General features: G+C 38.4%; 1 protein-coding gene across 2 annotated transcripts in view; it reads left to right on the forward strand.

Moving 5' to 3' along the window:
* Nucleotides 1-1,619: 1,619 nt before the first annotated feature.
* The window catches only part of LOC126925934 (glutamate receptor 1), a 335,799-nt gene continuing 311,126 nt past the window's right edge, over nucleotides 1,620-26,292 (forward strand). The window contains exon 1 of one of the 2 annotated variants that reach the window (XM_050742285.1): nucleotides 1,620-1,903. In XM_050742285.1, the coding sequence (XP_050598242.1) occupies nucleotides 1,681-1,903 (223 nt within the window). In that variant the 5' untranslated portion in view covers nucleotides 1,620-1,680. The remainder of the gene's footprint in view (nucleotides 1,904-26,292) is intronic. The other variant, XM_050742915.1, reaches the window with a different exon arrangement.

Consider the following 26,292-nt stretch of genomic DNA (forward strand, 5'->3'; position numbering starts at 1 on the left):
TCGGTAAAAATCTTTTCAGTATGATCTTTCGTGTCGACGAAATTCCTTAAAAATCGGAACGAATTTTCCAGGCAACCCAATATATATATATATAAATTATGTGAACACAGTGAATTTAACTAAACCTATCAGCTCGCGGAGTTCCGAATTATTCAGTTTCGATAGTAATTTCGATGAATATGATACGTATTCTCGTTCTTCTACTATTTTCGTCTTTATCGAGACCTAACTGAACCGTCTACAATTCGTATATCAAATTCGACATCGATCGTCACAGTGAATTATGATTTTACGATTTTTTGCAAGTATGAACGTTTTACGTGCTATAAAGTGGACATAATTCGCCAAAGTATTTCCACGCTCTTTGACGCCTGCGACGTTTTGCGAGCGACACAGCCGGCTTCCTTCATTTCGCACTTTACGAACGTTGCGTCAAAAGGGCAAAGTAACCGCCGCTTTAAGAGCAGTTCCTTCCACGAGCTTAAAAAGATCCGACAGAAAGAACATATTGTTCTCATTGCGAAAGGTACTAACTTTTATATGAAGCAAAAATCGACATTTTCCTTTGTCACGTAACAGCGTGTTATTTTTACGTTTGATATTTGAATCTTATAAAATATATCCTGTATAAAATCTTTCACAATATGTTCTATATAAAATACTCGATTCTTGTAGAGTAGCTATAATATATATATATTTATTCAGATTTCATTCCGTTAGATGCGTAAAAAATTTCCCGCCAATTTTATAACCGCCATGTTTATATAAACGGGCGTAGAATTATCGGCAACATCGAATAGCCAACCCTTATTTTTCTTTGTTGTAAATGCGTAATTTGCATTCGTACAAAGACAGTAACTATTCCAAAGGCTATCGCAATCTAGTGCAGCGTAAACATTTCGCGGGCGTGGTGCAAGAAATCACAGTTAGTCTGTGGCGTGGCTGGATCGTAGCAATTGCGCGCAAACATCGTGATCGTGAACAGCGGTCGAGTGGAGGGGGTGGCTGGTAGTAGTGGTAGCAAAACAATTCGTTCGGTAACATAAACATCATTCCGAGCAGATTCGTAGCGTGTCACGATGTTTACATTCGATAACCCGCTCCATAACTTGTTATCACTTTCGCAGGAACGTTTGCCGTATTCCGTGTGTGTCCGCACGTTCCATCTTTTTTATTCGGTTCGTATGTACCGACAGAGCAACGTTGGTTCCTGCGCATCGGTATTCGCGATAGAAAGTAACAGGAAATGCCGTACGTAGGGAACGCGCGCGGTGCGCTAGGGTCGTAACATGCGCGTTAAGCGTGCGCTCCCGGTTCTCGCAGACGAATGATAGAGAAGGAGGGAAAAAGTAGTTACGGGAGTGAGAGGGTGAAAAGAGGGCGCGAGGTAGAGAGGGTGTATAACGGGGTTGGTTGGTGGAGATGGCACTGAGACCGGGATCTGTAGCAGGAGGAGAGCAGCAGAGGCCAGAGGAGGGAAGAAAGAGAGAGAAGACGTGGAGCGAAGGGTAGGGAAGAGAAGGGCGGTAGGGCTGGTTAAATGACGACTGGTCGTTGGCGCGGGGTGTCGCGGGGGGGGCACGAGAGCGTGGAAGAGAGGGATGCTGGGGCGGTTCAAGCGAGATCGAGTTCACGCCAACTGGAGTACGGCAGTTTGTGTCAGACCACGGAGCACGGAAGATGCTCCCGGTTGTTTACGGAACGGGTGGACCACCCTCGTCGCGGCGACGACGTCGCGCCACGATTTTTCTCGGTGTCGTGTCTTCCGCGCTTGGAAACACCAGGAACGTCGCGAGTTCTTCTTCGATCATCAGGCCGGCTTCCACTGCCACCATCATGACCACAGCTTTGGGCCTTTTAATGATCCTGCTGCCAGCAGCGTATCCGGACAAGATCTCCATCGGTGAGTGTAGCTATCGAGTGTTCTCTATCGAATTGTCCGAGTATTCCGTGGGCATGAAACACGCGTACGGGCGTCGTACGGCCAACGACAGAGGCACGTTGCGCGACATCGCTGGTCGAACGTTGTGCAACTGCTCCAACGGTTATGGAGGGTTGTTGCACTCGAGTCGACCCGTACGTGTCTATTCAACGCTGGCTGGAAGTAAATACTCCGCGTTCTTGATGTGCAGTTGCTACGGTCCGCGTGAAAGCTTTTGCACATGATTCTCTTTGACAACGTGAGAGGAGGTGAAAGGGGGAAGCAAGCGATGGCCGTGTAAATAACGTGTTTTTCATGCGATGAAAACGAACGAACGATCGTCGTCGTTCCCAGAATCCCCAGTGCTTCGAGTTTGATACGTTCGTTCGTTTGATCAACTGGTATGTTTGCTTTTCTGTTTTTATGAAAATACGCGTAATCGCAGCGAAGTAAACAATGCAGGTAGAGTTCGAGACGGAAGCTCGTAGTTCTGTTATTGTCCCCCGGTTTACATGCTATTTCTAGAAATAGTAAATAAAAATCAGTAGCGTTATGGCGGTTTGTCGTGATTATGGAAACATTCACCGTCGAGTCTTTTCGGTTGAATTCGTAACGAAGGGAAATACGTTCCATTTGAAATGTTTATAAATCGCATGTACGAACGTTCTAGTCGTGACGACGTGCTTGTTATGCTTCATCACGTAGAATTATATTGTTATATCTACACGTACGATTGTTCAGAAAACAATAATGAAAAGAACGTATAATAAATTATGAAACGTATTAAATTCGCATTACGTGCCCCTTTGTTAAGTAGCTTCATACATACGAAGTATTATTTCATCGCATGCTTTCGATTAAACATCGATTTCAGTAATACAAAGCAAAATTATTACTAATATAAATGTTACGATTTACGTTATTACTATTTGTTTTTTCCATTACGCTAAATTGGTATTTGCCTCTGTGTTTACGAGGGAATAGATTCGAGTAAACCATCTGATAGCGAAATCATGAAATGCAAACCCGTGATAGAATTGTACCGACTGATCAATCCATCATTGGTTACGTTTCTGGTTGAAATAACCACGATTAAAAAAATATACGCTATTTATCTCAAAATTATTGGTTGAACAAAATACTGAAAAGTTTCGAAATACTGAGCACGTTTCTCGAAACCTGCGGCGTTTATCCGATGTCATAACAGACATACAATTTGTTTCTTTAATTTCCTACGAACGAAAATCATCATGAATCGGTATATATCGATAATAATTCAATTATCAAATAGTATACATACACAAGTATCTACATAAATCGTTTCGGTACCATCAATTAAAATAATTTTCTCGAAATCGAAATCTTTACGTCAAAGTTTCAACTTAATTAAGCTGAGTTTAAAGTTATTTCATATAACGCTACAGCAACCCTAATATTAACTCTGCCACCGAATGACGCCATCGTACATATAGACGCTTGGGAGCGTAAGTTTGAACGACACGTTTGTGAGCACACAAAGTGCGCGTAATTAAACAAGGAAACGGGGAATACGTTAAAAAATATTCGCAATTGGAAATAGGGGGAAACATGATAAATCACATTTTTCGTTTTTGCAGTAGAACCGTAGAGCAGTAGTATGATACTTAACGCGTTAATTAATTCGATATTATCAATACTGTGTTTTTATTTGGTTTCCAGATTAAATATATTTATTTGTCATTTACTTGAACGCTTGAAGAATATTTATTATTTATTATTATTACAAAATTATATTGTTCATTTCGTAATAATATAAATGAAGACTTTGTAGATTTAATATTTAGTTTTAAGAGACGTGCGTTTGTGGATTTATCAGGTTACGCCTGTTTTTAATTTTTATATTGCCACACAGTGACAGTTTCAAGTATCCACCGTATTAACGCTTTATCGATCAAACATTTATCGCGAACAATGAAAATTTAATAAAACATTAACGTCTATCACACGTCATATTTTGTTTCCGTTACATTTATGCATCCTTAATAATACAATATGTATTTTTTCTGTTGACCAAGCACATCGGTCACACGTTCATTTATTTTGCAGTTAAAAATTAAATCGAGATTAATCTTAAAGCGTATATGTGCTGGTCAAGCGTACGCGTTAAAGAGACTTTTGTTATTATTCCTACATTATTGATTTAACATTATTCAAATTACATATTACGCGAAATCCTTCAGTCTTCGCAATATTCCATTATTAAAGCGTTAAAATTAGTCAGGTACCAATATCGAAATCAGGATATCAAAAAGATCAAAATACACGTCAACCAGACTCAAACTATACGAACTATTTCTCACCTATGGTCTTCAACTCTTATCTAGAGAGTATCCTTTCAAAAAGTTTCATTCCCCACAGAATTTCCCGGAAACATTCCTTCGTCTGTCCCTTACTCTACCTACTCTACTTACTCTACGTATTCTCTTCCTTCTTAATGCCAATAATTTCCCGGTGGGATTCAAAAATCGGTCATCAATGTCTCGCTCGAGGGAGAAGCGTGATATTCGGTTAAAAGCCTGCTAGATTACCGTCAATGCGCATCTCAGCTGCGTAACGCTAGAAGTTGTGGGAAATGACTATGGAGAGAAGGAAAGCGTCGCGGCCGCGGGTGAAAACTCCGTGGACAAGGGTAAGAAGGAGAAGAAGCGAGCGAGATGTCTCGCGCGAGGGTGGAAAGGGAACGGAGAAAGTGGACGCGAGAGTGAGACGAACAAATACAGAAACAGTGGTTGATGTAAGAGGGCGCCGAGCAAGGGGAGGAAAGAATGCGCGAGAGACAGAGAACTAGGAGGAGGAAGAGAGGAACGTTGAGCGAAGAGTGAATGATGAATGCCTATAGAAATGGCGGTGTCTTTCTTCCACTCGTGTAGGTATGTAGGTAGAGAACTACCGGCTAAGTCGACGAAAAGACGAGGAGGAGGTCGTGGCACGAGAGGTGGTGGTGACGTTGGAGGAGGATGAGGATAGTTGGAAGGTTCGTTGCCTTGCCAAGTTATACAGCGCACGGCGGCTTTCTTTGCTACTCGAAGGGCGCTCTCTACCACTTCACCACCACTCGCTCTGTATATTTTTACGGAATTATGCGAAAGACCGCGGCGAAAATATATCAACGGAACGCGTCATCGGTACTTGACCTCGCTTATGATACCCATCCTCGTCCCTCGTCCACCCCGATTCACCCGAGTCGCTCGTTGCAGGGAGTTTTAAGAGAGTTTTCAGCCGATTCCTGGTCGACGTCACGTCGCACGTACATTACGTATTCCGATATAAATCGCCGGATTAAAATACACTTGCGGTGGATTGTTGTCCACGCGGTCGCGCCACGCGTACTTCCACGGAACGCTGTTTCTTCCAGTCTATCGAAATACTTGGTATATTTGCTGAAAGAGACATGTAAGAGTCGTAAGTTCTGAAGAAATTCAATCGAGTATGTTATGAATCTTAAGATGCAAAAGTTGGTGATTGAAATGTACAATGTAAGATAAGTCGTCAATGGAAATAATTAGATTTCTTTATGATAAACATGATTTTCAAGTTTTATGCTGTAGAACATTTGTGTAAATGTAAATAGTTATATTTACGATCTGTATGATCTAACGATAATATGAAAATTATGTAATAGGTGCTGGTTTCGTGTTCTTTACGTATCTCCCGTTATATGTTCCAACTTGTTATTTTAATTCTCGAAACACGTACGTTCAAACTTCTCTAAATTTGACTCGTTGTATTTGTTCCATCAACATTACCTCCTTCTTTCGTGTAATAATTATAATTTCATTAATAGCACGGCGTTCTAATTATTAAGTAGCGCACGTTGCGTACACGTTGTCATCGCGTTATACACAGTGTCTTTATAAACAAAATTGTTTGCTGGGGATCATTAGCGTTCTCTGATATACTTTAAAATTCAGGGGAACGAGTTCGGTCGTCAAGGGAAAGCTTGACGCGTCGGGGGTTCGTTTTCACCTCGTGTAGAGTGCACTGTGGCGGAATCGCGGTCAAGGTTCAACGTATAGAAGAGTGGACTTTTTAAGCAGTAGAACTTAATTGCGAATTTTACTTACATCGTGTACGATGCTTTTACGCTGATGAACAAAGAAGACGCGAAAAAATTCCATTACACTCACTTTTCGTGGCAACCACCTCAGCGTTTTATCTTCCATACAACTTAAAAATTTTCAGTTACAAACCTATTTCGTTATCTTAACGTTCCGAGCTCGTTCGATTAGCGCCAGCTTTTTTCGACAGAGCTTTCCAATGAAATTAGTCGAAATTTTAACATTAAATCCTTCGTAAAACGCACGCTTTGTGAGATTTGTATTTTATTTGAAAATATAATGCACCTTCTTCGTACTTGTCTTGTCTATCCACTAAAGACGCTTATACGGCGGACAAAGGAATCATATAGCCGTATTTCCCCATTGTACGCAAAGATCCATACTACATCAATTTGTTCGCACAAAGTACGTACTATGAATACAAACACGACAATAATCCTGGCAAACATCATCCATAAAGCATTAAAAATCAACGAATTCTTTTTGACATTTCATTTACTTTGATCTTTAACATTTAATTTTCATATTATACATGCATATGGCACAAAGGTTACGGATGTAACACATAAATTACATTTTCTCTCCTGTATGCTACTATATACTTTAAAACTCTGTACGTTGTTAACCAATTCCACGTCAGAACTATCTTCGCATTTAACTTTAGCATTAAATATATGTCTTCGTCACCTTTCTGGATGCTTTAACGATATTAATAACTAATATCGGTTAAATTATGTTCACGTGGTAACTAAACTAATATTATTCGTTTCTTTTAAAAACATCGTACACTAATCACCCATTTTCAACAAGTTTATATCTTCAAATCTATCAGGTTGTTCCTTTCTTCCGCTGATTAATATTCAAATAGTTCTTCTTAGCCATCGAGCGACATAAAAGTGTCGTAATAATATACGCAGAATGAACAAAGATGAATCTTCATACAGTACGATAGTTTTGTGCACGGTACAAGTGCACGTTGTCTTCTATTCGAATCGATCTGCCTGATGAATGCAAGGAACTCGCGCTGTACTTCACAATAAATGCGAATTTCAGCCGGCATTAAACGAAAATTCCAAAAATTCAGCACCGAAGTAGTTGCGAGACACTGGCGTGAATTATATAGCGGTTCCTTCTCGAATCTCCGTGTCGACAAAATGGAATTAGAATGGCTATGGGGTGGTCGGGCGAAGTCTTTTGATTCGATGAGAACAGAAAATTTCTGTCTTCCAGCTGTGTTCATGCTGGCAACATCTGGCAAGTAGCATCTCGAACGACGCGAGCAAAGGTACGATGCCTTTGTAGAGGAAGGTAGCGGTACCTACCACTCAAGCGACCTACCGTCCGACTAATGCGATTAATAGCACGCCCGCTATCAGACAAGAGAGACAGGGCGATGTGCTTGTAGCTTCTGTATCGTCGTGTTCATCATTGAAGAATTTCCCACTCGCTGCTAGAACGCGCACGTTGCGACGAAATCGAATTTTACCGCGTTTCCCGGGCATTGGCTGGCGAAATGAGTGCTCGATCGAGGTGTCTGTGGAAAAAAGTATTTTCCTGCTACTTCGTCACGGTAACTCTATGCATATGTATATACCGTTATGGATTATTTTCGAGTTGCGAGATTTACCTATGAAATGGAAGATATTTTAACGTAATCCTTAATGAATCCTTGATACACGCGTCTCTTCCGAGATAACTACGTATCGAAAAAAAAATGATCGATTTTAGAATTGGTTTTCGACTATATCGTCTGTGTTTATAATGCTTTGATTTACGTTTCAGCGAAAGGAGATGCTACTTTTTATAAAGGTGAAAAGTATCATTTTTAATCGATGTAAAAGTATTACAACATAGGCGTGTGTATGATGAATTTTAAACCATTGAACAAAATATTTCAACATTGCTACTTAGAAACACTAACTTACTCTAGAAAATTACTCTTCCAAATTATTATTCCTTACGTATTAATTTCTATAACGAAAAAGTAGGAATTGTGTAAGGTATATGTATATTTATATGTACGTATCTACTATTTCAATATACCTTGCTAACTCTCCAACTCATCAAATAAATAAATCACTGGTAGAAATATATCCATGATGTGTCACGAATTCTTTAAGCTAAAGTTAAGATCTTTTTGTATATTACTATCGAAGCTTTTCTCAAAAAGTTGCGAAAGAAACTTATATTCGCGGGACGATTTCTGTTGTTTCGATTCATCAGACGAGTTCTAGCGGTACAAATACCATGAACGCGATTCGATTCCATACTGTTTATGAATCGGCACGGCGTTGTGCCTGACCTTTCCTCGCGAATTATACTAATTCGCGCACAGAGTAATCCGTACAAAAGGTTGGCATTCTGAACGGCGAATGTCTCGGGTACCGATAGCGTCCGAATGCCAATTTATTATTCACATAATCGGGCGCAATCGGACCGCGTTATTCGGCGGCCGTGTAATGCGAGACTGGCTCGGCTGTGTTTCTATAATTGATGCATTGGCTCCTCTATTAGAATGACAAAACCGCCGGCTCGTGTATGGCCATCGGCGCATATTCTGCCATGCTTGAACACGACGGCCAACCACGCGAGATATCTCCCTAAAGCGTGCTTTGCAATATCGTCTGTATTCCTGCGAAGTTACTCGCCATTAAAGCCACCGATCTGGAGAAATCCGCCATCCAAGTTCACGGAATTACCTACAATTCACGAGACACGTCTTTTTAATAAGATTCATTAATTGCCTCGTTGGGATTAAGTTCATCGCGGTCATTGAAATTGTTTACAATTTCGTTCAGTCAGTTACACTGCTACGACATTTGGAGATATAAAATTAATTGGATGTGTGTGACTAGACTGGATCGAGCGCAAGTCTGTATTTTACGAAATTGAAAGAAGCTCGGGCAATTATCATTTTTTCGAAGATAAAACAAAATTAGATGGCGGATTAGATTGCTTCGGAATACGTGGGTGTAGGTTCAAAGGTGAACTCGGTACACAGAAATAAAAAGAGACATAATTTTATTCTTGTAATTTTACACTTAAATTTGCAACATATCAACAGACAAGGACGAAGTGCTACGACAATTCAAATCACATATAATATCGAAAGGACTGAAACAACAACGAATTCAAATAATATTTGTCAACTTTGAATAACAAGCTATTAATTAAAAACATTTATCAATACAAAGCTTAATATTTCAATCGTACGTTTCTTTGAATCTTCCTCTTATATTTATATTTTATTTGAAATTCACGTTACGCGTTCGAATTACGCGTAATATCTTTTACGAAAACAGGGGGAAATGTTAATGAGAGCATTCAGCATATGTACTATCTCTTGTAACACCTCAACGACCATTTACAACGTATCAACAGGAATTCCGAGCGTCGCTACGTTACAAAGCTTATTCCAGATACGACCAACTTATTCCCGCCATCTATGAAACCTGCTCTTGCCCCCGTGCAAGAGTATAGCAGCTTTTTCGCCTGTGCCATATAATCTTCTATCTCGTATCTTTGATCAAACACACTCTACGATATACGTACATCAAGTAGACATCATTGATAAATTTCGTGTTATAAAATGTAACTTCTCCCCCGTTTCGTTGAGTAACAACTCGAAGAAGAGCGAACGTTAACGTATCTGTATGCAGAAGAGCGAAATATTTATGTGAGAGCATTTTAAACGTGTTTCGACGTTCCGCAGTGTCGTTTCTGCTGTGTGATCGTCAGTGTCAATGGAACGTATATCTGTATCGGAAAATAATGTTACCCTACCATTGCACACGAGCTTTGCCGTATCGCGGAGGCGGAATACACCTGCCATTACGAGCAACGTAGCAATAGTACGTAGAAGCATCAGACACGACCAAGAGTAATCCGATATTACCGAGCCGCTTTTCCACATAGAGATGGGTATGTCTTCGGTGGAAAGCATCCTGAGGGTTTTCAGCCGATGTCGTCTTGCTGTTACGAAAGATACGTTCAGTGATGTAGTTGTACGATAGGTCATACATACGTCTTGTCTCACGGTCACTGTTGTCTCGCAAAGTGGTATTACATTTTTTCTATCCATTTCCCGGCATAGCATACCTTTCGAGAGAGACGAAAAATTCTTCTTCTTCAATTTGATCGAGTGACGTAGTTGCGACGAATTTTTTGGAAAACGTCCATTGTACCACTTGGTAATTCAAGTTACCGTTCGTATTCGTTCTTCGTTGTTATGTCACGCGAGTGTTCTTTAATGGCCTTGAGCGATTAACGACGCGAGATCGTTTTGTTAATTGAGACGGCGAACAATTCGACGATCGACTATTTTATATTTCTACGTGCCCTGTTAAAACTCAAGACGAACGTCTGCGAAGGTGGAAGCGGTTTAAAAAATTTAAGGAAAGGGGCAAGAGGCAGAAAGATGATGGAAACAAATGGAGGGTAATTTCTTGATTTATTGAGGTAACTAGGTAGTAAATCTTTAGACGAAGCTCGAGCTGCTTCGTAGTTTTTATGTAAACGTATAGTCTTACGATATGTTCAATATACACTGCGTATAAATAGATTGCAAGAAAGAAGAACAATTAGAATTAAAAATACGAATGAGAACGATGATATTGAAATAGAATTCTAACGAAAGGGGTGAAATCGAAGGATAACTGGAATGTCCAAATGAAAGCATGTTTATCCTTCGACGTTTGGTTTACGAGATGACTTTTACATTATGCAGTGCGAACATCAAAGCAATCCTAATGTTACACGGCCGATGATTACACCTGGTACTAATCAAATAGGATTCTCAGTAGGCAAAGTGGCATGTACGTCGCCACTGTTTCCACATTAATTCGACCAGGGAATAACGTTATCTTCGACACTGACTCGCATACCATCCGCCGATATGTGTTTGTTTAACGCGTCGTTGCTCCAGTTGTATTTCTGACGCGTTGCATTGAAACCGTGTGACTCGCAATTCTGCATAAAATGCCCGTGTAACGTCGAATTAACGTTGCCCCGTTTCCTTACAACGTAAGAGCAACGTGAAGAAAGATGAAAAGAATCTAGAATTTTTCTATCTTGGATATTTATCTCGCGAAAGAGATACTTCGCTTTGATGTTTTCACCGAGAACAGCGCGGGTCGTTACGAAACTCAAGCACGCAGTTACGCGACTTTCCCAAAAAGAAACTGTTTTTAGTCGCCTTTGCGGCTGCGGCGTGTACGCCCGCGAAAAATTTTTACTCGAGATAAGCGTGACATCGTACGAGAAAAAGACAAACTGGACGAAACAGCTAAAAAAGAAGAATAAGGCGACACAAGATAGATAGATAGAGAGAGAGAGAGAGACAGACTTGCAGAGTGTTAAAAAAAGAAATGTCTGCGACCTTAAGGTCTTATAATATCCATCGAAAAAAATAAAAAGCTTGTAGTCAATGTAAATCACAAGAATGATACCTTGTATATAAAATCATTCTTATTTAAGAGTATTCGACGTTGTAAATGAGTTTTATTTTTATTCTTCTAGCTAAGTACTATAAGCTCGTTAGACATCTTTTTTTAAAATTCTTAATTATTAATGAATCAATGAAATAATATCCATATGATTCTTTCGTATACGGTACAAGCGTCATCTCGCGCTCAAGTCGATCTACTTGATGAGCGCAAGCAATTCGCGCTGTATTTAACGATACAGACGAATCTGAGGGAGCGTTGAACGAAAATCCGCAGGGTTCACGAAGTTGAATAATTCAGCGCTACTCGCGAGACACTAGTTGAATTATATAGCGATTCCTTCTCCAATCTTCACGTAGTCTCCCTTCTTTTTAACACTTTACATGTATGTATATGAAATTCACGAGTCGAAGTAAGAGGGTGTTCTTAGAAAATGATGCTTTAAGATCGTGCGATAACATCGTGTATCGACTGTCTGCGGAGCAGAGACAGGCTGGCTGCTACGAGGCAATGAAAAAAACGTGACGAAGGGGTGAATACTGAAGTAGAGAAACGGCGAATAGACGGACATAACGAGACATGGGGAGATAGATAAGTAGATAGACGTGTCGCAGCGAGGAAAGACGGAGAAGATAGCGAAATGGAGGAGGATGGTATAGGTGTAACTATATGAAGAAGAGATGGAAAGGGATAGAGATAGATATAAGACACGTTCGAGTCTTCCGAGGCAGAAACGGTGATTCTAAGAACGAAAGAGTAACGAAAAGAAATTGGAGAAGGGCTGAACAGGGATAGATATAGGGAGATAGAAGAGACGAAGTTAGAGTAGGATACAAGCAGAGAGATCGATGCTTGACTTCGTCGAGCTCGGATACTCTTCTCTCTATTCGACTTCCACAGCCAGCAGCTACGCCGTACAGCCATTTGCCAGCTTCTTCTTGGCCTGGAGATCCGGGACGGTTATTAAAACCTGCGTGGCTGAGCCGTTCGGTAACTGCCGCTGAGAACTTTTCCTTACTTTCGATTCTTTGGAATTTAATTAAAGTCGGGATAAGAAACGCAACCGGTCGGCTTCCGTCCGAAAGATTCTCCGATTTTTATACCAACATCCATTAAAAGATGTATCCGCGTTGGGCGCGCGATGAATCCTAAATAATATATAATAAGGTTTTGTTTGACGCGGATTAAAAGTTTCATTATTATAGACCAGGTTAATCTTAAGTTATTTTAGGTTCTTCTGACTTTTTAATGATATATGATGTTCCGCCTCTACTCTTTTTTGTGAAAATGAGGGATCTTTATATCTCGAAGGAATTAAAAAGAAGACGAGAAGAATGGAAAGAGGGTAAAAAGAGAAGGAAGGAAATGATCCACTTTTGCTCCTATTGATTCCAGAGTTCTGGAAATAAGACTTAATATCTTCTTTAACATAAGATTATTTCTACCATCTCACTGTAAATCTATTTCGTCAGAAATTTTACAGTAATAAGATACGTAAGCTATCCAACGCAATTATAAATAGCAATATTATACGATAAACATAATACGTTACAACGTTGGATATATTTTACATGTACAAAATTAATACAATAATTACGTTCTCCTAGAGCGACGCTAGCAAATTTATTATTCATCCCAATGGCATTTGACGTACGTATGATAACAGTGACCACAGGCAGATAAGAATATCGTCGGTATTCACCGCGTCTCGCATCGAACCACTTCTCGAAACTTAAGAAAATCCAACGTCCCAGTTGTAATTCTTCGCTTTGGTGACTCTGTTACGAGTTACCTCGTGGATTCACAGAACGACCAGAATCCCACTTGGCAGACCGCTGCGGTTTAAGAACTTGACAGGGGTGTGCCGTCTAGCCTATTTCTATATAGTAGCCTTGCGTGGTTCACCCTCTTCTTCGGCTCGCGATATTCCTATTTATATGTTGGGACACGCAAGGAACCTTCTTATACGCGTTCCCTTCCCTCGAGGGGAAGTCGAAGTATTGGAGTCGTCAAAGAATACAAGTTGACTTTGCAGCTTTTTCCACTCTTTCTTTATCCATAGCCGACCGTTCGATCCGACTTTTTGTCGCGAAACCCTCAAAAGGTGTAGCTTTTTAATATTAAACGCAGAGATTATGCAAAACTTGAAACATCTCTGTTCTTATATTCACCAGTCTTAGATTCAACGAGCAACGGTTTAGGTTAGGTTTAGGGAATTCAGTTGGCATCGTAACTTTTGTTGGGAAATCGTGAACGAGGTGAAACTGGAATAGTGTCCATTCGGCGACCTTTACTCTAGCGAAGATTATCTAAGATAATGGATGTCGTGGAGAGTAAATTCCATGGATGGCTCGAACTCGCCACCAAGAGATATTTCCTACGGTATTTTATCGCCTACTGTGCGTGATACGATGGCCCATTAATCCTGTTCTTGTTCGTCATTTTATCTCCGACGGCCCCTGTACGAATGTCCTCAGAGCCGGAAAGATGATAACAGGATCGTAGAAATAGTTTGTTACGTCGCGCTGTTACAAAGCGACGTGTAGGTGGCTGTACTAAGAGAAAATGGAATAGAATAGAGAAACATAGAGGCTCGTAGATCGCAGAACGTTTAACATTCCGTAGTCTTAATGCACCTCTTACGACGATAAAATTCATTGTGTATGATTTTGAACAATTTCGTTCGCGATTGATGCAAAATTGTAGAATTATTTACGTGTTTTTACGATTGCTTTATAGGCGTCTTTCTGCCTCTGAAATGTTTCCATTTCTTATTTATTCGCCACCTTTACCTCCGACCTTTCGTACAACTTCTATTCCAAGTTTACGAAGTAAATTTGGCATTTCGATTAAATCGAATAGCTATTTCGTTATATGATCGTGGGAATACAAATTTGATGTGACCAACTTTCAAATGGTAAGGATAAATTTGTAGAAAAACAGAGTCAGAGGTTAGGAAGAAGGAAGAGTGCATCACCACTGAAGATTTTAATTATGTCGCTTACATTACGCTCGAGTTAATGGATTGGTTGTCTTGAACGACAATGTGTCTGCAAATGTTTACGTAGTTTATTTGGAGCAAATGAAAGAGAATATGCAACAAGGGAAAGAATAAGTATACGAATATTAGAATCTATTAAATCCTTCGATATTGCGCATCGAATGGTATGAGATCTAGAATTTTGTATCTCTTTCATAAATAGTTTCATTTTACACTGCTTTTGAAGTTTATATCTTTAATACGGTAACGTACAGGTTTACTTAACATGAAAATGAAAATTCCTCTAATATAGATGCATTTAATGGCGGAGACATTTAGCGCAAATTTTCTAGCAAGACAACATTTCAGTATTTCCATTAAATTGTAATTCTAGTCACTTTTCTGATAATGTAGATGATTCAATGTAAGGTACATAGGTTAAAAGGAACGCTAGGATGAGGATGAGGCACAAGGATGGCAAGAAAGGTTCGGGTAGGAGATGTAGAGAAAATAAAGCGATAATTATAGGGAGACGCGGGTCCGGGAGAACGATTTTGCGTATGCGCTTACACGAATGCATGCGGGCTGTTTCGTGTTTCATGTTGTACGCTTCATGTTTTACGTATGTAATGGGAGGGTAACTCGCAAGTTACAGCCCCAAAGTTGACTCTGGTTTTGCCTTTAACGCCGGATTAGTGCGGCATCGCTGAGACTCATGGTGGCGTTTAATCATTTTCACTGCACACGGAATGTTGCGAATCGTGGAAATGTTGGGGATGTAGGGTAGCTGGTGACGAGAAAGCGATTCAGTATGAGAATGCAAAAGGGCGCCGAAGCTTTATCCGGCTTTTCTTTTGTACCACATGAAAATTTCATGCATTCGTTGTGTCTGCAGCCGAATTTTAACATCGTACAATCTACCTCTTTTCTCTTTCTTCGTTCTTTCACTTTTTTTGCTTTCGTCACGTCGTACTGTCCCCATTTCGAAAACGTTAACGTGCACTGTCGTTCTTAAACGTCTGAACACTTTGGTCGATTCGTAGAAACAATATAAGAATGTTACTAAAATGTAGGAATTGATGAATTAACAAATATCTGCTATTGTCTGTACTTATGCAATACGATATTGATATGTAATATGTATTCATACAATGCCATATAACATATTTCATGGAATCAACAAATATTATTAATGTACATCGCCTGAAATTTAAATTGTTTAATTACAATCGCGTCACTAGTATATTGAAATAAAATAATAAATTCGTTAAAGTATGTTAACGAATTTTAAATATCATTAGAACTAGACACGATAGTCTTTCCATCAATTCGGAAGATCTTTCCTATCTTATCAATGGTTTAATAACTAAACGAGAAGTATAATAGACGAACAACAATTTCTGTTTTATATTATTTTATTGAATGAGGTATGATCAATATCGTTCTATTTCTATTATTATGTTCGTGCATAATTCAATAAACTAATATAAAACAGAAAACATTGTGCTTCTATTATTTCCTTTCCTATAAAACGAAAGAAACATTTCGGACAACTTAATAAATTCCTTGAGTAATAAGACTCATTTTTTGTAAATTTAAGAGAAAAACAAGTATACCCGCAATTAAAAATATTACGAAAAATATTACGAAAAGAAAATAATTGTCAGCAGTCCATTTAAGTTGAACATAAAAGAAGTTATATATGTCAATGTCAATGTGAATGGCGTATACAAAGTTTATATGTGTATTATACATTGAAGTTTTCTTAAAAGTAGGTGTTCCAAGGCTTTTGAGTGGAAATGTACTTCTGAACGATAGCATAGATTTGCGTTACTTTGAAAAAAAGATACAGAAAAAAGTGTAAGGCAAATAGAAAAGATTAATGAATCTCGAGCTGGGATAGCCATTTCTATTTATACACATGCAAGATTTGGCGTTTAACTCGTACAAAGGCAAGAACCCGCTAACCGAACTCCGATTTCACGTTTGACGCTGGATTAGGGTGGCTTTGCGACTTGGCGTTTAATCATTTTCATTGCTGCCGCTGCTATTCAAAGAACGAAACGGAGCCACGATAAGAGGCAAAAGAGGTCGAGGCAGAATTTACTTTTAGGCTTGACGCTGGTAAGTTGCATGCGAGAGAAACGAGAAAGCGCTAAACCGAATTTTAACGATCCACTAAAAAGTATTTTCTACGTGCGTGCATTTAGTTAGCTTCACAGGTGAAATAGTTTCTTCGTAGATTCTTGAGAATTTTAATTAGAAAACCCTGCTCGTTTCGTTTGTCACTGAGATTCGAGGAATACAGAAGAGAAGCATCTGTTTCATTTTCTATTTTACATCACAGAGAGGAAATTTTTAAATTCAGTACGGTGCCAATCGATTCTATGTTATTAAAATCGACATTTTTTCTTACTTTTAGAATTAAATTTGTGTTTTTCCAGTCTTCAAAATTTTCGAAATATTTGTCGTCGTAATATCAAAGTACTATTCGTCTTAATAATCGAAGGTTACGGATGAAAAACGCGAGAAATCGTATTTGCTCGTATTTTGGAGCAAAGAAGAATTTTCAAATTCGATACGTTTTTAATCATTTTGAATGTTTAACAAATATCACGAAGATTAGAATTATTACAATATTCGCTTCTTACAAAACATCACGGATCTGATGCTTACTCACAAACGATTTATATCTTCGAACATATTACGTTATTCCTTTCTTCAACTATTTCGTATCAAAACACTTATATACAAAAATCAAAGAATTGGCAAGGGTCAACTGTTCATATTCTGTGCCACGTGGTCCTCGTAAAATTATACCTTTGATCGTCAATTAATCGGTTACTTTTAAGAATCACATCTGTGGACCACGTTTACATTTCACCGTATTAAAATCTGTCTCTTCAGGTATAAAACGCAAAGTGACATTAAAAAACAACAGAGATACACCTCTCATAGCTTTCTCTTGCGATCTCCGGTTATTTTACTTTTCTTCTTCCAACTCATTTACGTTCTCTTTTGGGAGGCGTCGTCTATTCCACAATTCGAAACCAGAGACAATTATTCTTGGAAAGTGGATCACCGGTATACGGTCGAGTGCACAATCGTGAGCGTTTATCAGATACGGTAATGCGAAGAAATTTCGACGATTATCCAAGTCGCTGTTCGAGTAATGCGAATTCATACGCGTAGTTTGCCTTATGAATCGCGAAGTAGGCCGTGTTATATTCAAAACGGGATGGGAATAACGGCGCTGCAGCCGAGCCAAGAACTGTTTTGGAATCTGTATCGAAGCAGGGCGCGTGGAAAATCGAGGCGAAGTGGAAAGAGTCGAAGTAACGTGGAAGTAGGTTCGAACGCGAGAAGGTGGCCAACTGATCGTGCCATGGAAAGGGGTACCGTGGATCCGGGAATTGTTTTGTATCGTACTAAAACCTGGGAAAGTTTCCCGTTGGCATGCATGTATGCTCCCGTTGAAAAGGGTGGAAGGCGGAAAAATCGTAAAAAGAAAAAGGACGAAACGATGGAAGGATGTGGAAAGTATTGAGAACGGGAAGGAACGTGGGCGCCAGTTCTCGACAAATTATATTGCCAAGCTTGTTTTTGCTTTTCAAATGTTCGAAGGAACGTGTTCGACAACGTTTTACCGTAAAAATGTGTCGCGGTATAAAACTTCTCGAATCGGCCGAATAATAGTGGCAAGCAGACGAGAAAAAGGATTCAACGATGTTAATCTTTGGAAGCTAGCGAGGAGAATTAGAGCTATGATAAGTATGTAGCGGCATATGAGTTAGAGGACAATTCGAGCCACGCTGTTGTTTTGCCTCAGAGTATCAAGTTTTTCAACGACCAGTATCGAGCAATCTACGGTTGACTCTGTATTTATAATTATTTTAAAATATATTTGGCGGTTTCAACATCGAGTAATCTCGTCTTTTAAACTACCACACGACCAAACATCCTCCACAAGTGAAATTCATGTTGCTACATACACAGTCTTCTTCTTCTTTCTTTCATTTTAAAAATCGAAGTTAGACAAGTGCAATTAAATGTTTTTACATTTTTCTGTTGGGAAGATTAGGCAATCACTCGTGTGGTTTTAAATTCGAATCGTTTTCTGAGAAACACCGTAGGACCTTCAAATCCTTAGACTTAGTTTCAGGGTCGCTAACTACTAGGCGAGGGCCAGGGTTGAGGCGTTAGGTTACGAATAGGCAAACAAGTTACCTTGGGATATGATTACCGTTGACAACTTGCAACAAGTCCTATCAACGCTAGTCATGCATATTTCTTAAAAAGTCTAACTAGCAATTACATGTTAGATTCGCTAAATATTCTTATTATACAACAGCCATTGTTACTATACATTTCAATAGATTATTTCAACAGAAGATTATTTACTAATTACTTGTTTTACCCGAAGAAACTCCGCTATAATTAATTTAAATGAAACGAATCAGTTTTCAAACGTCGAAACAGTGGGATTACGGAATATGATAAACGGTGTTTACGAATTGAAGAACATTGCCGACGCAAAAGGCAGGTTAGAGCGATTTCGTGGGTAAAACGAGGGAAAGAGAAAGAGGAAAACGGAGCGACGACAAATCCGAATGTTTATTTGGTCCAGAAATTTTCAGTCACGAGTCACAATGAATATTTTAATGACTTCCTGTGGATGCTCGCGCCTTGCAGCTAGTTGCAAAGTCGGCATCCGTGGAGTGGCATTGCGACTGTATGGAGGATGAGCCAGAGAGGGTTGGAAAGGAGCTGAGAAGAACAGACTGCAGCAGAAGGGAAGTCCTCGGTCTCTCCTTTCCTTGGAAATTATAATCGCGCCACTTACCGTGGCACGGCTCGTCCGTTGCTACGTTTCTCTTTTCCTCCCGTCTCATCTACCCTTAGCCTTCTCTTACTCTCACCCCTTTGCTTTACAGAACGTTGATTTCATTTTACGGTAATTGTGTTTACGGAACGACACGCGAGTTACAAGCCTTTGTAACTCCGTGGAATCGTCAAACTTTAGTTGCCTTCTTCGATGGAAGTTGCGGATGGTTCTCTTTTTCAAAGGGATCTCCGAATCGTTTTCATCTCTTCACATTTTGTTCCATCCTTTGATTTGTTTCGATTGAAAGGGATGATGATTCGCGCGATACGTCGTGTTGGTATTTGTTCGATAGTTGAAGATTGGTAAAACGGGCTACGAGAACAGGATGATCAAGCGTACGTACAAGATGTATAAAAATTGTATATTGCAACTATCGTATTCAAATTTTACGTTGTATCGTTAAAACGAATTTCAGAGTTGAGGGTAATTTTACGTCTACTTTTTAAAATAAATCAGCAGCGGGAAAATTAACGTTCTATGCGTTTCTTTTCTTTCGCGAAAGTAATTAACGGCTTTTGATATTCTTTTAAAGAAACGTGAACATTGCGCAACTATATGAATATAGAATATAGTTATATCGGTAGATCAATGTCTTCCCACTTTTTATCCCAGTTATCTTGCGCCTGGATGGATATCTATGCCAATGAACGAGCTACTTACTACTTCGTTATTGAACGAAGGATAAATGTCGTTTCTTATTCGACGTTTCGCTTTGACTTTTTATTAACGAAGGAGACATGCATCTCTCATTTTCTAAAGGAAACGATTTCGAGAGACGAGTAGAAATTTATTTCTGTGAAATGAAAGACGCACGTTCCGAACGGTTGTCGTACTCTCCCCCCTCCCTCTCAGTGTATTAAAAATGCTTTTAAAGCGAAAAACAGTAAAGTGCGTTATAAATTACTTTTCAAGCGTGAAAGAGTAGCTTTTACGTGAGAACATAGAAGTTCGTACTCGCTCTCGCATATTTCTATCCGACGATGTATAAATGCGTGACTCCCGCAATTTCAAACTCTTTCGATCAATAGCTCATATTATATAGCGTAGATCAACGATGCCGGAAGCTATGAGTAAAGATAAGTAAATGCAACGATTCGTATTTTGCCGAGAATCTTTAATAAATCATACATACCATTGGCTTCAGATTTGAAATCAGTGTTATTATAAAATTATAAAATCAATCTCCACGGTATTTTTGTTTCTCTCTTTTCTTTCAATTTTTTAATACGTTGAACGTAGATTCCCCTTCATATCCTATTTTCACGTAGGGAATTTAAATCTGATTTCCTCTGACAGAACGAAGCTTTATCGAAATTAGCATGAAAATCCACGTTACGTTTTAATTAACCTGAAAATGAAATATTTTTCAGCTTCTTTTGAAACACCCTCCCTTTGTATACCTCTGGTAGTATGCTCCGCACGGTATCGTTTAAGGATCGTAGCAGAATTCTCCAGATAGATGATCTGTTACCCTAGCGTCGCGACGCCTCGTTCAGGGCTTTCCAGTTATATTGAAAACGTCTGTCGTCTGAAGTAAAGTAAATCTAATCTCGATTCAGCTACCATAAAAGCTAGTGCGACATCTCATTTTACGATACGCTGGCTACATACGTTATATTCCACGTATGAAGTATGCATTTACACGGCCAGGCCCAGTTCCACTGTAAGATATATATTAAGCGGTCGGCTTATGGGTGTAGTAATATTCCATCCCCCGTGCTACCCACACGGCAAATCCTTAATCGAGTACTTCGACGATGCTGCATCGTCGCGATGTTAAGCCGGGACCGGAAATTTCGATCTATTTCGTTTTATGAATGACGCTCGTGAAATGGAAATTTCATCGTCTACCTTTCTTATCCGTGGCAAACGGATATATATAGAATGATTAATTAAAACGGGAGATTAAAAGAATTCCGTGTCGTCGATAAATGCTTGTCAGAATGCAGGTTTATCGTTGAACGGTAGAGCGAGGATGTGCGTCATTAAATTTATACAGCAGCATATTTAATTATCCATAGAGGAATGGAAAGCAAAAGTACATAAAATATCCGAATGAAAGTATTCGTTGCGGATTTCTTTGGATGTAACAAATCTCTAGTTACATTTTATTTCTCTAGTAATATCCGTAAAGGAATAATCTGCTAATCAGTTAAAGAGAAAAATCAAGGTATAAATTAAGGAAGACTAAGAATTTTAATAAAATTGCAAAGTTAATATTGGAAATAAGACGAACCGATAAAAAAATTAAATATATCAGCGGCAAAGAAAAAGGAAAGAAATAATTTTTCGTGCCTCCAGTTTATTCCGAAAAATTCAATTACACAAGACCGTCTATGCTCTAGGTTTAGGACATATTTTCCGTACCGTGTTGGTTAATTATCGTAGAAAACCCGATAGCACAACTCGATATCGTGGCTTTGCAGATATTAAATTCCTTTCGTGCATATTTCATCAGTTACGCAACGAGCTTGTTATACGTACACCATTACCTTGCTTCTGTTCACTTCGATTCCTTGTAATCAACTTTCTAATAAGACTCGCGGCGGTGTGTGATCGATCGCGACCCACGGCAAATTTAAGACAGATCTTTTTGTTTACAACAAGTTGCTTGTTACGAGAACTTTGTGATTAGATATATCGTGCCGTGCAGACCTTCATCAAGATGCGACAAGGTAGCTAGTCTGCGACATTATTGAATGATAATTTCTGATCATTCCCTTGGGAGAAATGTCTCTTGGCATCCTTGGTAACCATACAGCCCGACCTCGAAACAACGTCAGCATCCATTATGCCATGTATTCTCTCGGTTTCGTACGCGTTCTACTGTGCACGCTGAACACACTTAAATCTTTGGCGCATAGTTATGGTTTTGCACGCGAAATCGAATATATACGTTCTCTATTCCGTATCCCTTCCAACGATAATTGTAATTTCATTTTTGCTACGGTATATCACGAACAATCGATTTGCATTTCTCTCTCTTTCTATCCATTCTATTAATGTTAATATCGATATGCTACAATGGGATATTGTACGCTCCATTACCTTCTTCTTTCACCTATTTTTTTATAGTACTTCTCTTAGTATCTTTTCGTTATTTATGTATATTTTCTGGTGATTTTTTCCTACGGGAACATCGAGATTATTTAATAACAGGTTCGAGTAATTATTATTTCAAACTTGTATTCATTTGCATGGCAGGGATAGATTCAGTTTTCTTACGATTGATATAACGCTAACGATATTCTGACGATAAAGAGTAGACGTGATATTGTAGAGTTAAGTCGTGGTTCGTCTAACGTTGCTACATTTCTCGAATTTTTACGTTCTAATTTAAAAATAGATTCGATTTAGTATTAAAACCGTATGCTTAATCTTGCTACCTTCAAATTGTTATATCCCGAAAGAATTTTTAATGTTTCGAGGAAGACATTAGCATAAAATTGGAACGAAAAATCACGCGTATCAATAAGGATCGTTTCGTAATTTCTTTGAATTTAGGAAATCTTTTAGCGATTAGGAAACGCTACTCGACTAGAAGAAAAGACATAGCTCGGCTAAAAACAGTTAAACAGCATCGATTTGCATTTTCCGTATTCTCTATCGTTCTTTATGCTTGCTCTTCGAAAATGTATTTTCCGGTACAATTGCTGAAAGAGCTCGGCTCTTATTAGCATATAAACGAAAAGTATAGAGCCGTGCAGGGGGTTAAACATTGAACGGGTATACGTAGATGGTGCATGTACGTCGTTACTCCGAAATCTATCTGTAATGGCACCCCTGGCACGGAAATGACTCGAACGTGATATTATCGGTGATAATAGCCGGTGTTAGCGCGTTCAAAAATTAATATCCTGGTGAATTCACTAGCGTGCGCTCGTTACTGGAAAGTGAATGTAATCAACCGACCGACATAACGCAATTATCGTTCTGAGTCTTTATCATCTGATTAAAACTAGCTGCGCTGTTCTATGCTACGTTTATCTAATATCAAATTAATCGCGGGACATCGATTCCCTTAAAATAACCAATAAAGCGTGCCGATCGGTCACGAAACGAAGGGTGCATCGTATTTATTAATTACTTTTCGATAAATTTCAGCTACTCCTTGTTTCGTGTTAATTCTTTGATGTTAAAACCGGCAGAATTACCAGTAAGGTAGATGTATGTATTTCATGACAGAAAGATTTCAGGTACGCGATGAAAAGGGATTTTTACGTTTTTCTGTTAAATTCAGCCATTGTACGAGTATAACGTCGGTATTAGCTTTTTCTAGCGTTCACATAGTAATTACATTAAAATTACACATTTGAATTTGTATAAATCTCAAAATTAGATATAACGAATACACGAGGTTACGCACAATTTGCACAACGGTGATCTTTCTTCGTTTCTATGTGCGCGATATTAGAATAAACATTCGGAACGAATATATAAACCGTATCGTTATGTGGTAACTAAAAATTGGTAGATAGCAAACTTTTAACGCGTCTACCGAAATATCCAATTTTCTTTTTTGTTCCACTGACGAAAGTCGGTGCTTCGGAGGATGATGCTTTTGACGAAGAACAGGGTGTCGATAAAATTTTCCAGTCCTATAGAATACTTTACCTTCGACAAGCTGTGTATCAACCAGCTCTCGATCGAATATATCGAACTTGCGCTTTATCGAGCTTCCACGTTCCCTTCTGAGAATACAGATTTTGGAATGTGTGTTCGAGGAAAGTTCTTAAGAAAATACATTCCGAGCAATCGGTATCGGAGTACGAAGTCTGGTTCGAACTTTCACGACCACTCCACCTTAGTCGACCGACTAAGCAATCTTCTTGAAACTCTTCCTGATACCTCGAGAGAAACTCCTCCGCTTACAAAAGCTAAGAACACGTATGCATCTCTTGATCATATCATTCGATCAACGAACGCTAATGAAGTAACACGAAACTACGTATCAATAATCTCGTTTCGATATTTTAAGACCTAAAGACGAATGTTTAACAAATTGTAAGCTACTGTATATACATATATTATTTTAGGCTTTTGTTTAAAATGTATGATTTAAAATTTGCAACTTTTATCTATCTTGAATCTGTGTCATAATATTAGTGTTTCGAATAAATTCTGAATTTTCGAAGATCAAGAGAATCTTTCGAGATTTAGAAGGAATATGTAGATTTTAAACGATAACCTAATGACTATGCAGGTACTTTAGGAACATTTTTGAGATAGAAACGAGATTGTTAGAAAAGAATTACATACAAAACCATAATGAAGGCAAGAGTTAAATAACGAAGTTAATTGCATATTTCAAGTTTCGTACATTACGTAATAATGAAATAATTTAATTCGAAGAATAATTTCTCGAAGTTTATTTTACGGTCATCTTTTCGTACGTTACAATTTTTTATATTTTCTTGATTTTAGTTCAAATCTATATTTAAATTTTCATATTTAAGAAACTTACTATTTTCATAAATAGTGAAAAATTCTGATTTCGACCGCACAGTAAGAATATTTTCATTATCTCGTTAATATTTACAATATTTTCATTATTTTCTATCGTGTTATACCTCTTTATACAGAGTCGCAGTATTTTGCAACCTTTGCTACAATAAATCGGATTAAATGTTAATAACCCGTCGCTTTTATTTACCGATGGAATTTGTTTGTAAGAGAAAAAGAAGCAAGGAAACGGTACAATACGTTCGAACGTCAAATAGAATTCTCTTTGTCTTTGTCATTATTTTCCTTCTTTCTGAAGTTATTGTTTGAGTGTTGATTCAATACCACTCGATAAGAGAATCACGGCCGTAGATTGAAATAATAAATAAAAATCGGCCGAGTAAAGCTTCGATTGTTTCATACATGTTGTTTTACGATCAAACTTAATGCGCCAAGTAGTCAAAGATAAACATCCTACGAATGGAAGTTGAATCTGCTACTGACCTACTTAATTAATTGCTCAACTGGATCGAATCTCGGAAAATATTTATCCTGGTGTTGATCAGGAGCAAAAGACTCCGGGCATTCAAAACAAGAAAGTAGAATTAAAGTTCGCCAAGTTGTTTATGCTTTCACGGCTCTTCCAAGAGACACGGTTCTACACTTTGAAGTACGTTTTCATTTCCATGAAGATTTTTAACTCTCTTTAGTTTCTTTGTTTAAAATCCACGGTCGCTACGAGTATATTTTCAGAAATCCTTTAAATATCTGAAGAAGAAAGATACTTGTTTGCATTACGATTTCTAAAATATTGCTATCGCTATTACTGTGCGCCTGATCTTTCTTCTTTCCTTAACTTTTAAAGGCTGATGGTTTTACTCCATGCGAATTTCGTTTTAATATTAATGTTTCGTAACGATATCATCGCTATGTTATTATTCCTGATCACTTTCTGTAACTTTTAATTTAACATTATTCTTTAACTTTCCTATTCTACATACGATACTGAATAATATCGAATAGCAAAACATTTAATTTCGCTTCTTTGACTTTATTGATTTTTTAATTAAAACAAAACTGTTCTCTGCATCGAACTTCCACTCATGTAGTCTTAATTGATTAACGTTAGAACTGCCGTAGGCTAAAATGTAAAACTTGTATCAAATTAAAAACTAAAATGAGAGGTATGTAACAAAATACATAATATAAGAAAGAAATAGCACAAGTCTTTAATTTCACCAAGAATCCAAATTCGTAAAAAAAACGCTTCATTGTAAATCTATGAAATTTTAATGAAAAATTATTTTGGCTACTTTAGTAGCTCCAGTTTGAAATTTAGAAGGATTTATTCTGTTTCTCGTAGAACGCTTAGATTGGTTTCCATGCAACGTCGAGTTGACAAATAGGAAAAAATTTCGTGAATACCAAAAGATCGTTAAGAGAGAATATGGAGATGAGAAGAATGGAATGAGGGCGAAGGGAGGGCGGAAGGATGCAGATGACGTGAGGCCGTAGCTCTGCGA

The sequence above is a fragment of the Bombus affinis genome, chromosome 1 (assembly GCF_024516045.1).
Source record: "Bombus affinis isolate iyBomAffi1 chromosome 1, iyBomAffi1.2, whole genome shotgun sequence".
Classification (NCBI taxonomy): domain Eukaryota; kingdom Metazoa; phylum Arthropoda; class Insecta; order Hymenoptera; family Apidae; genus Bombus; species Bombus affinis.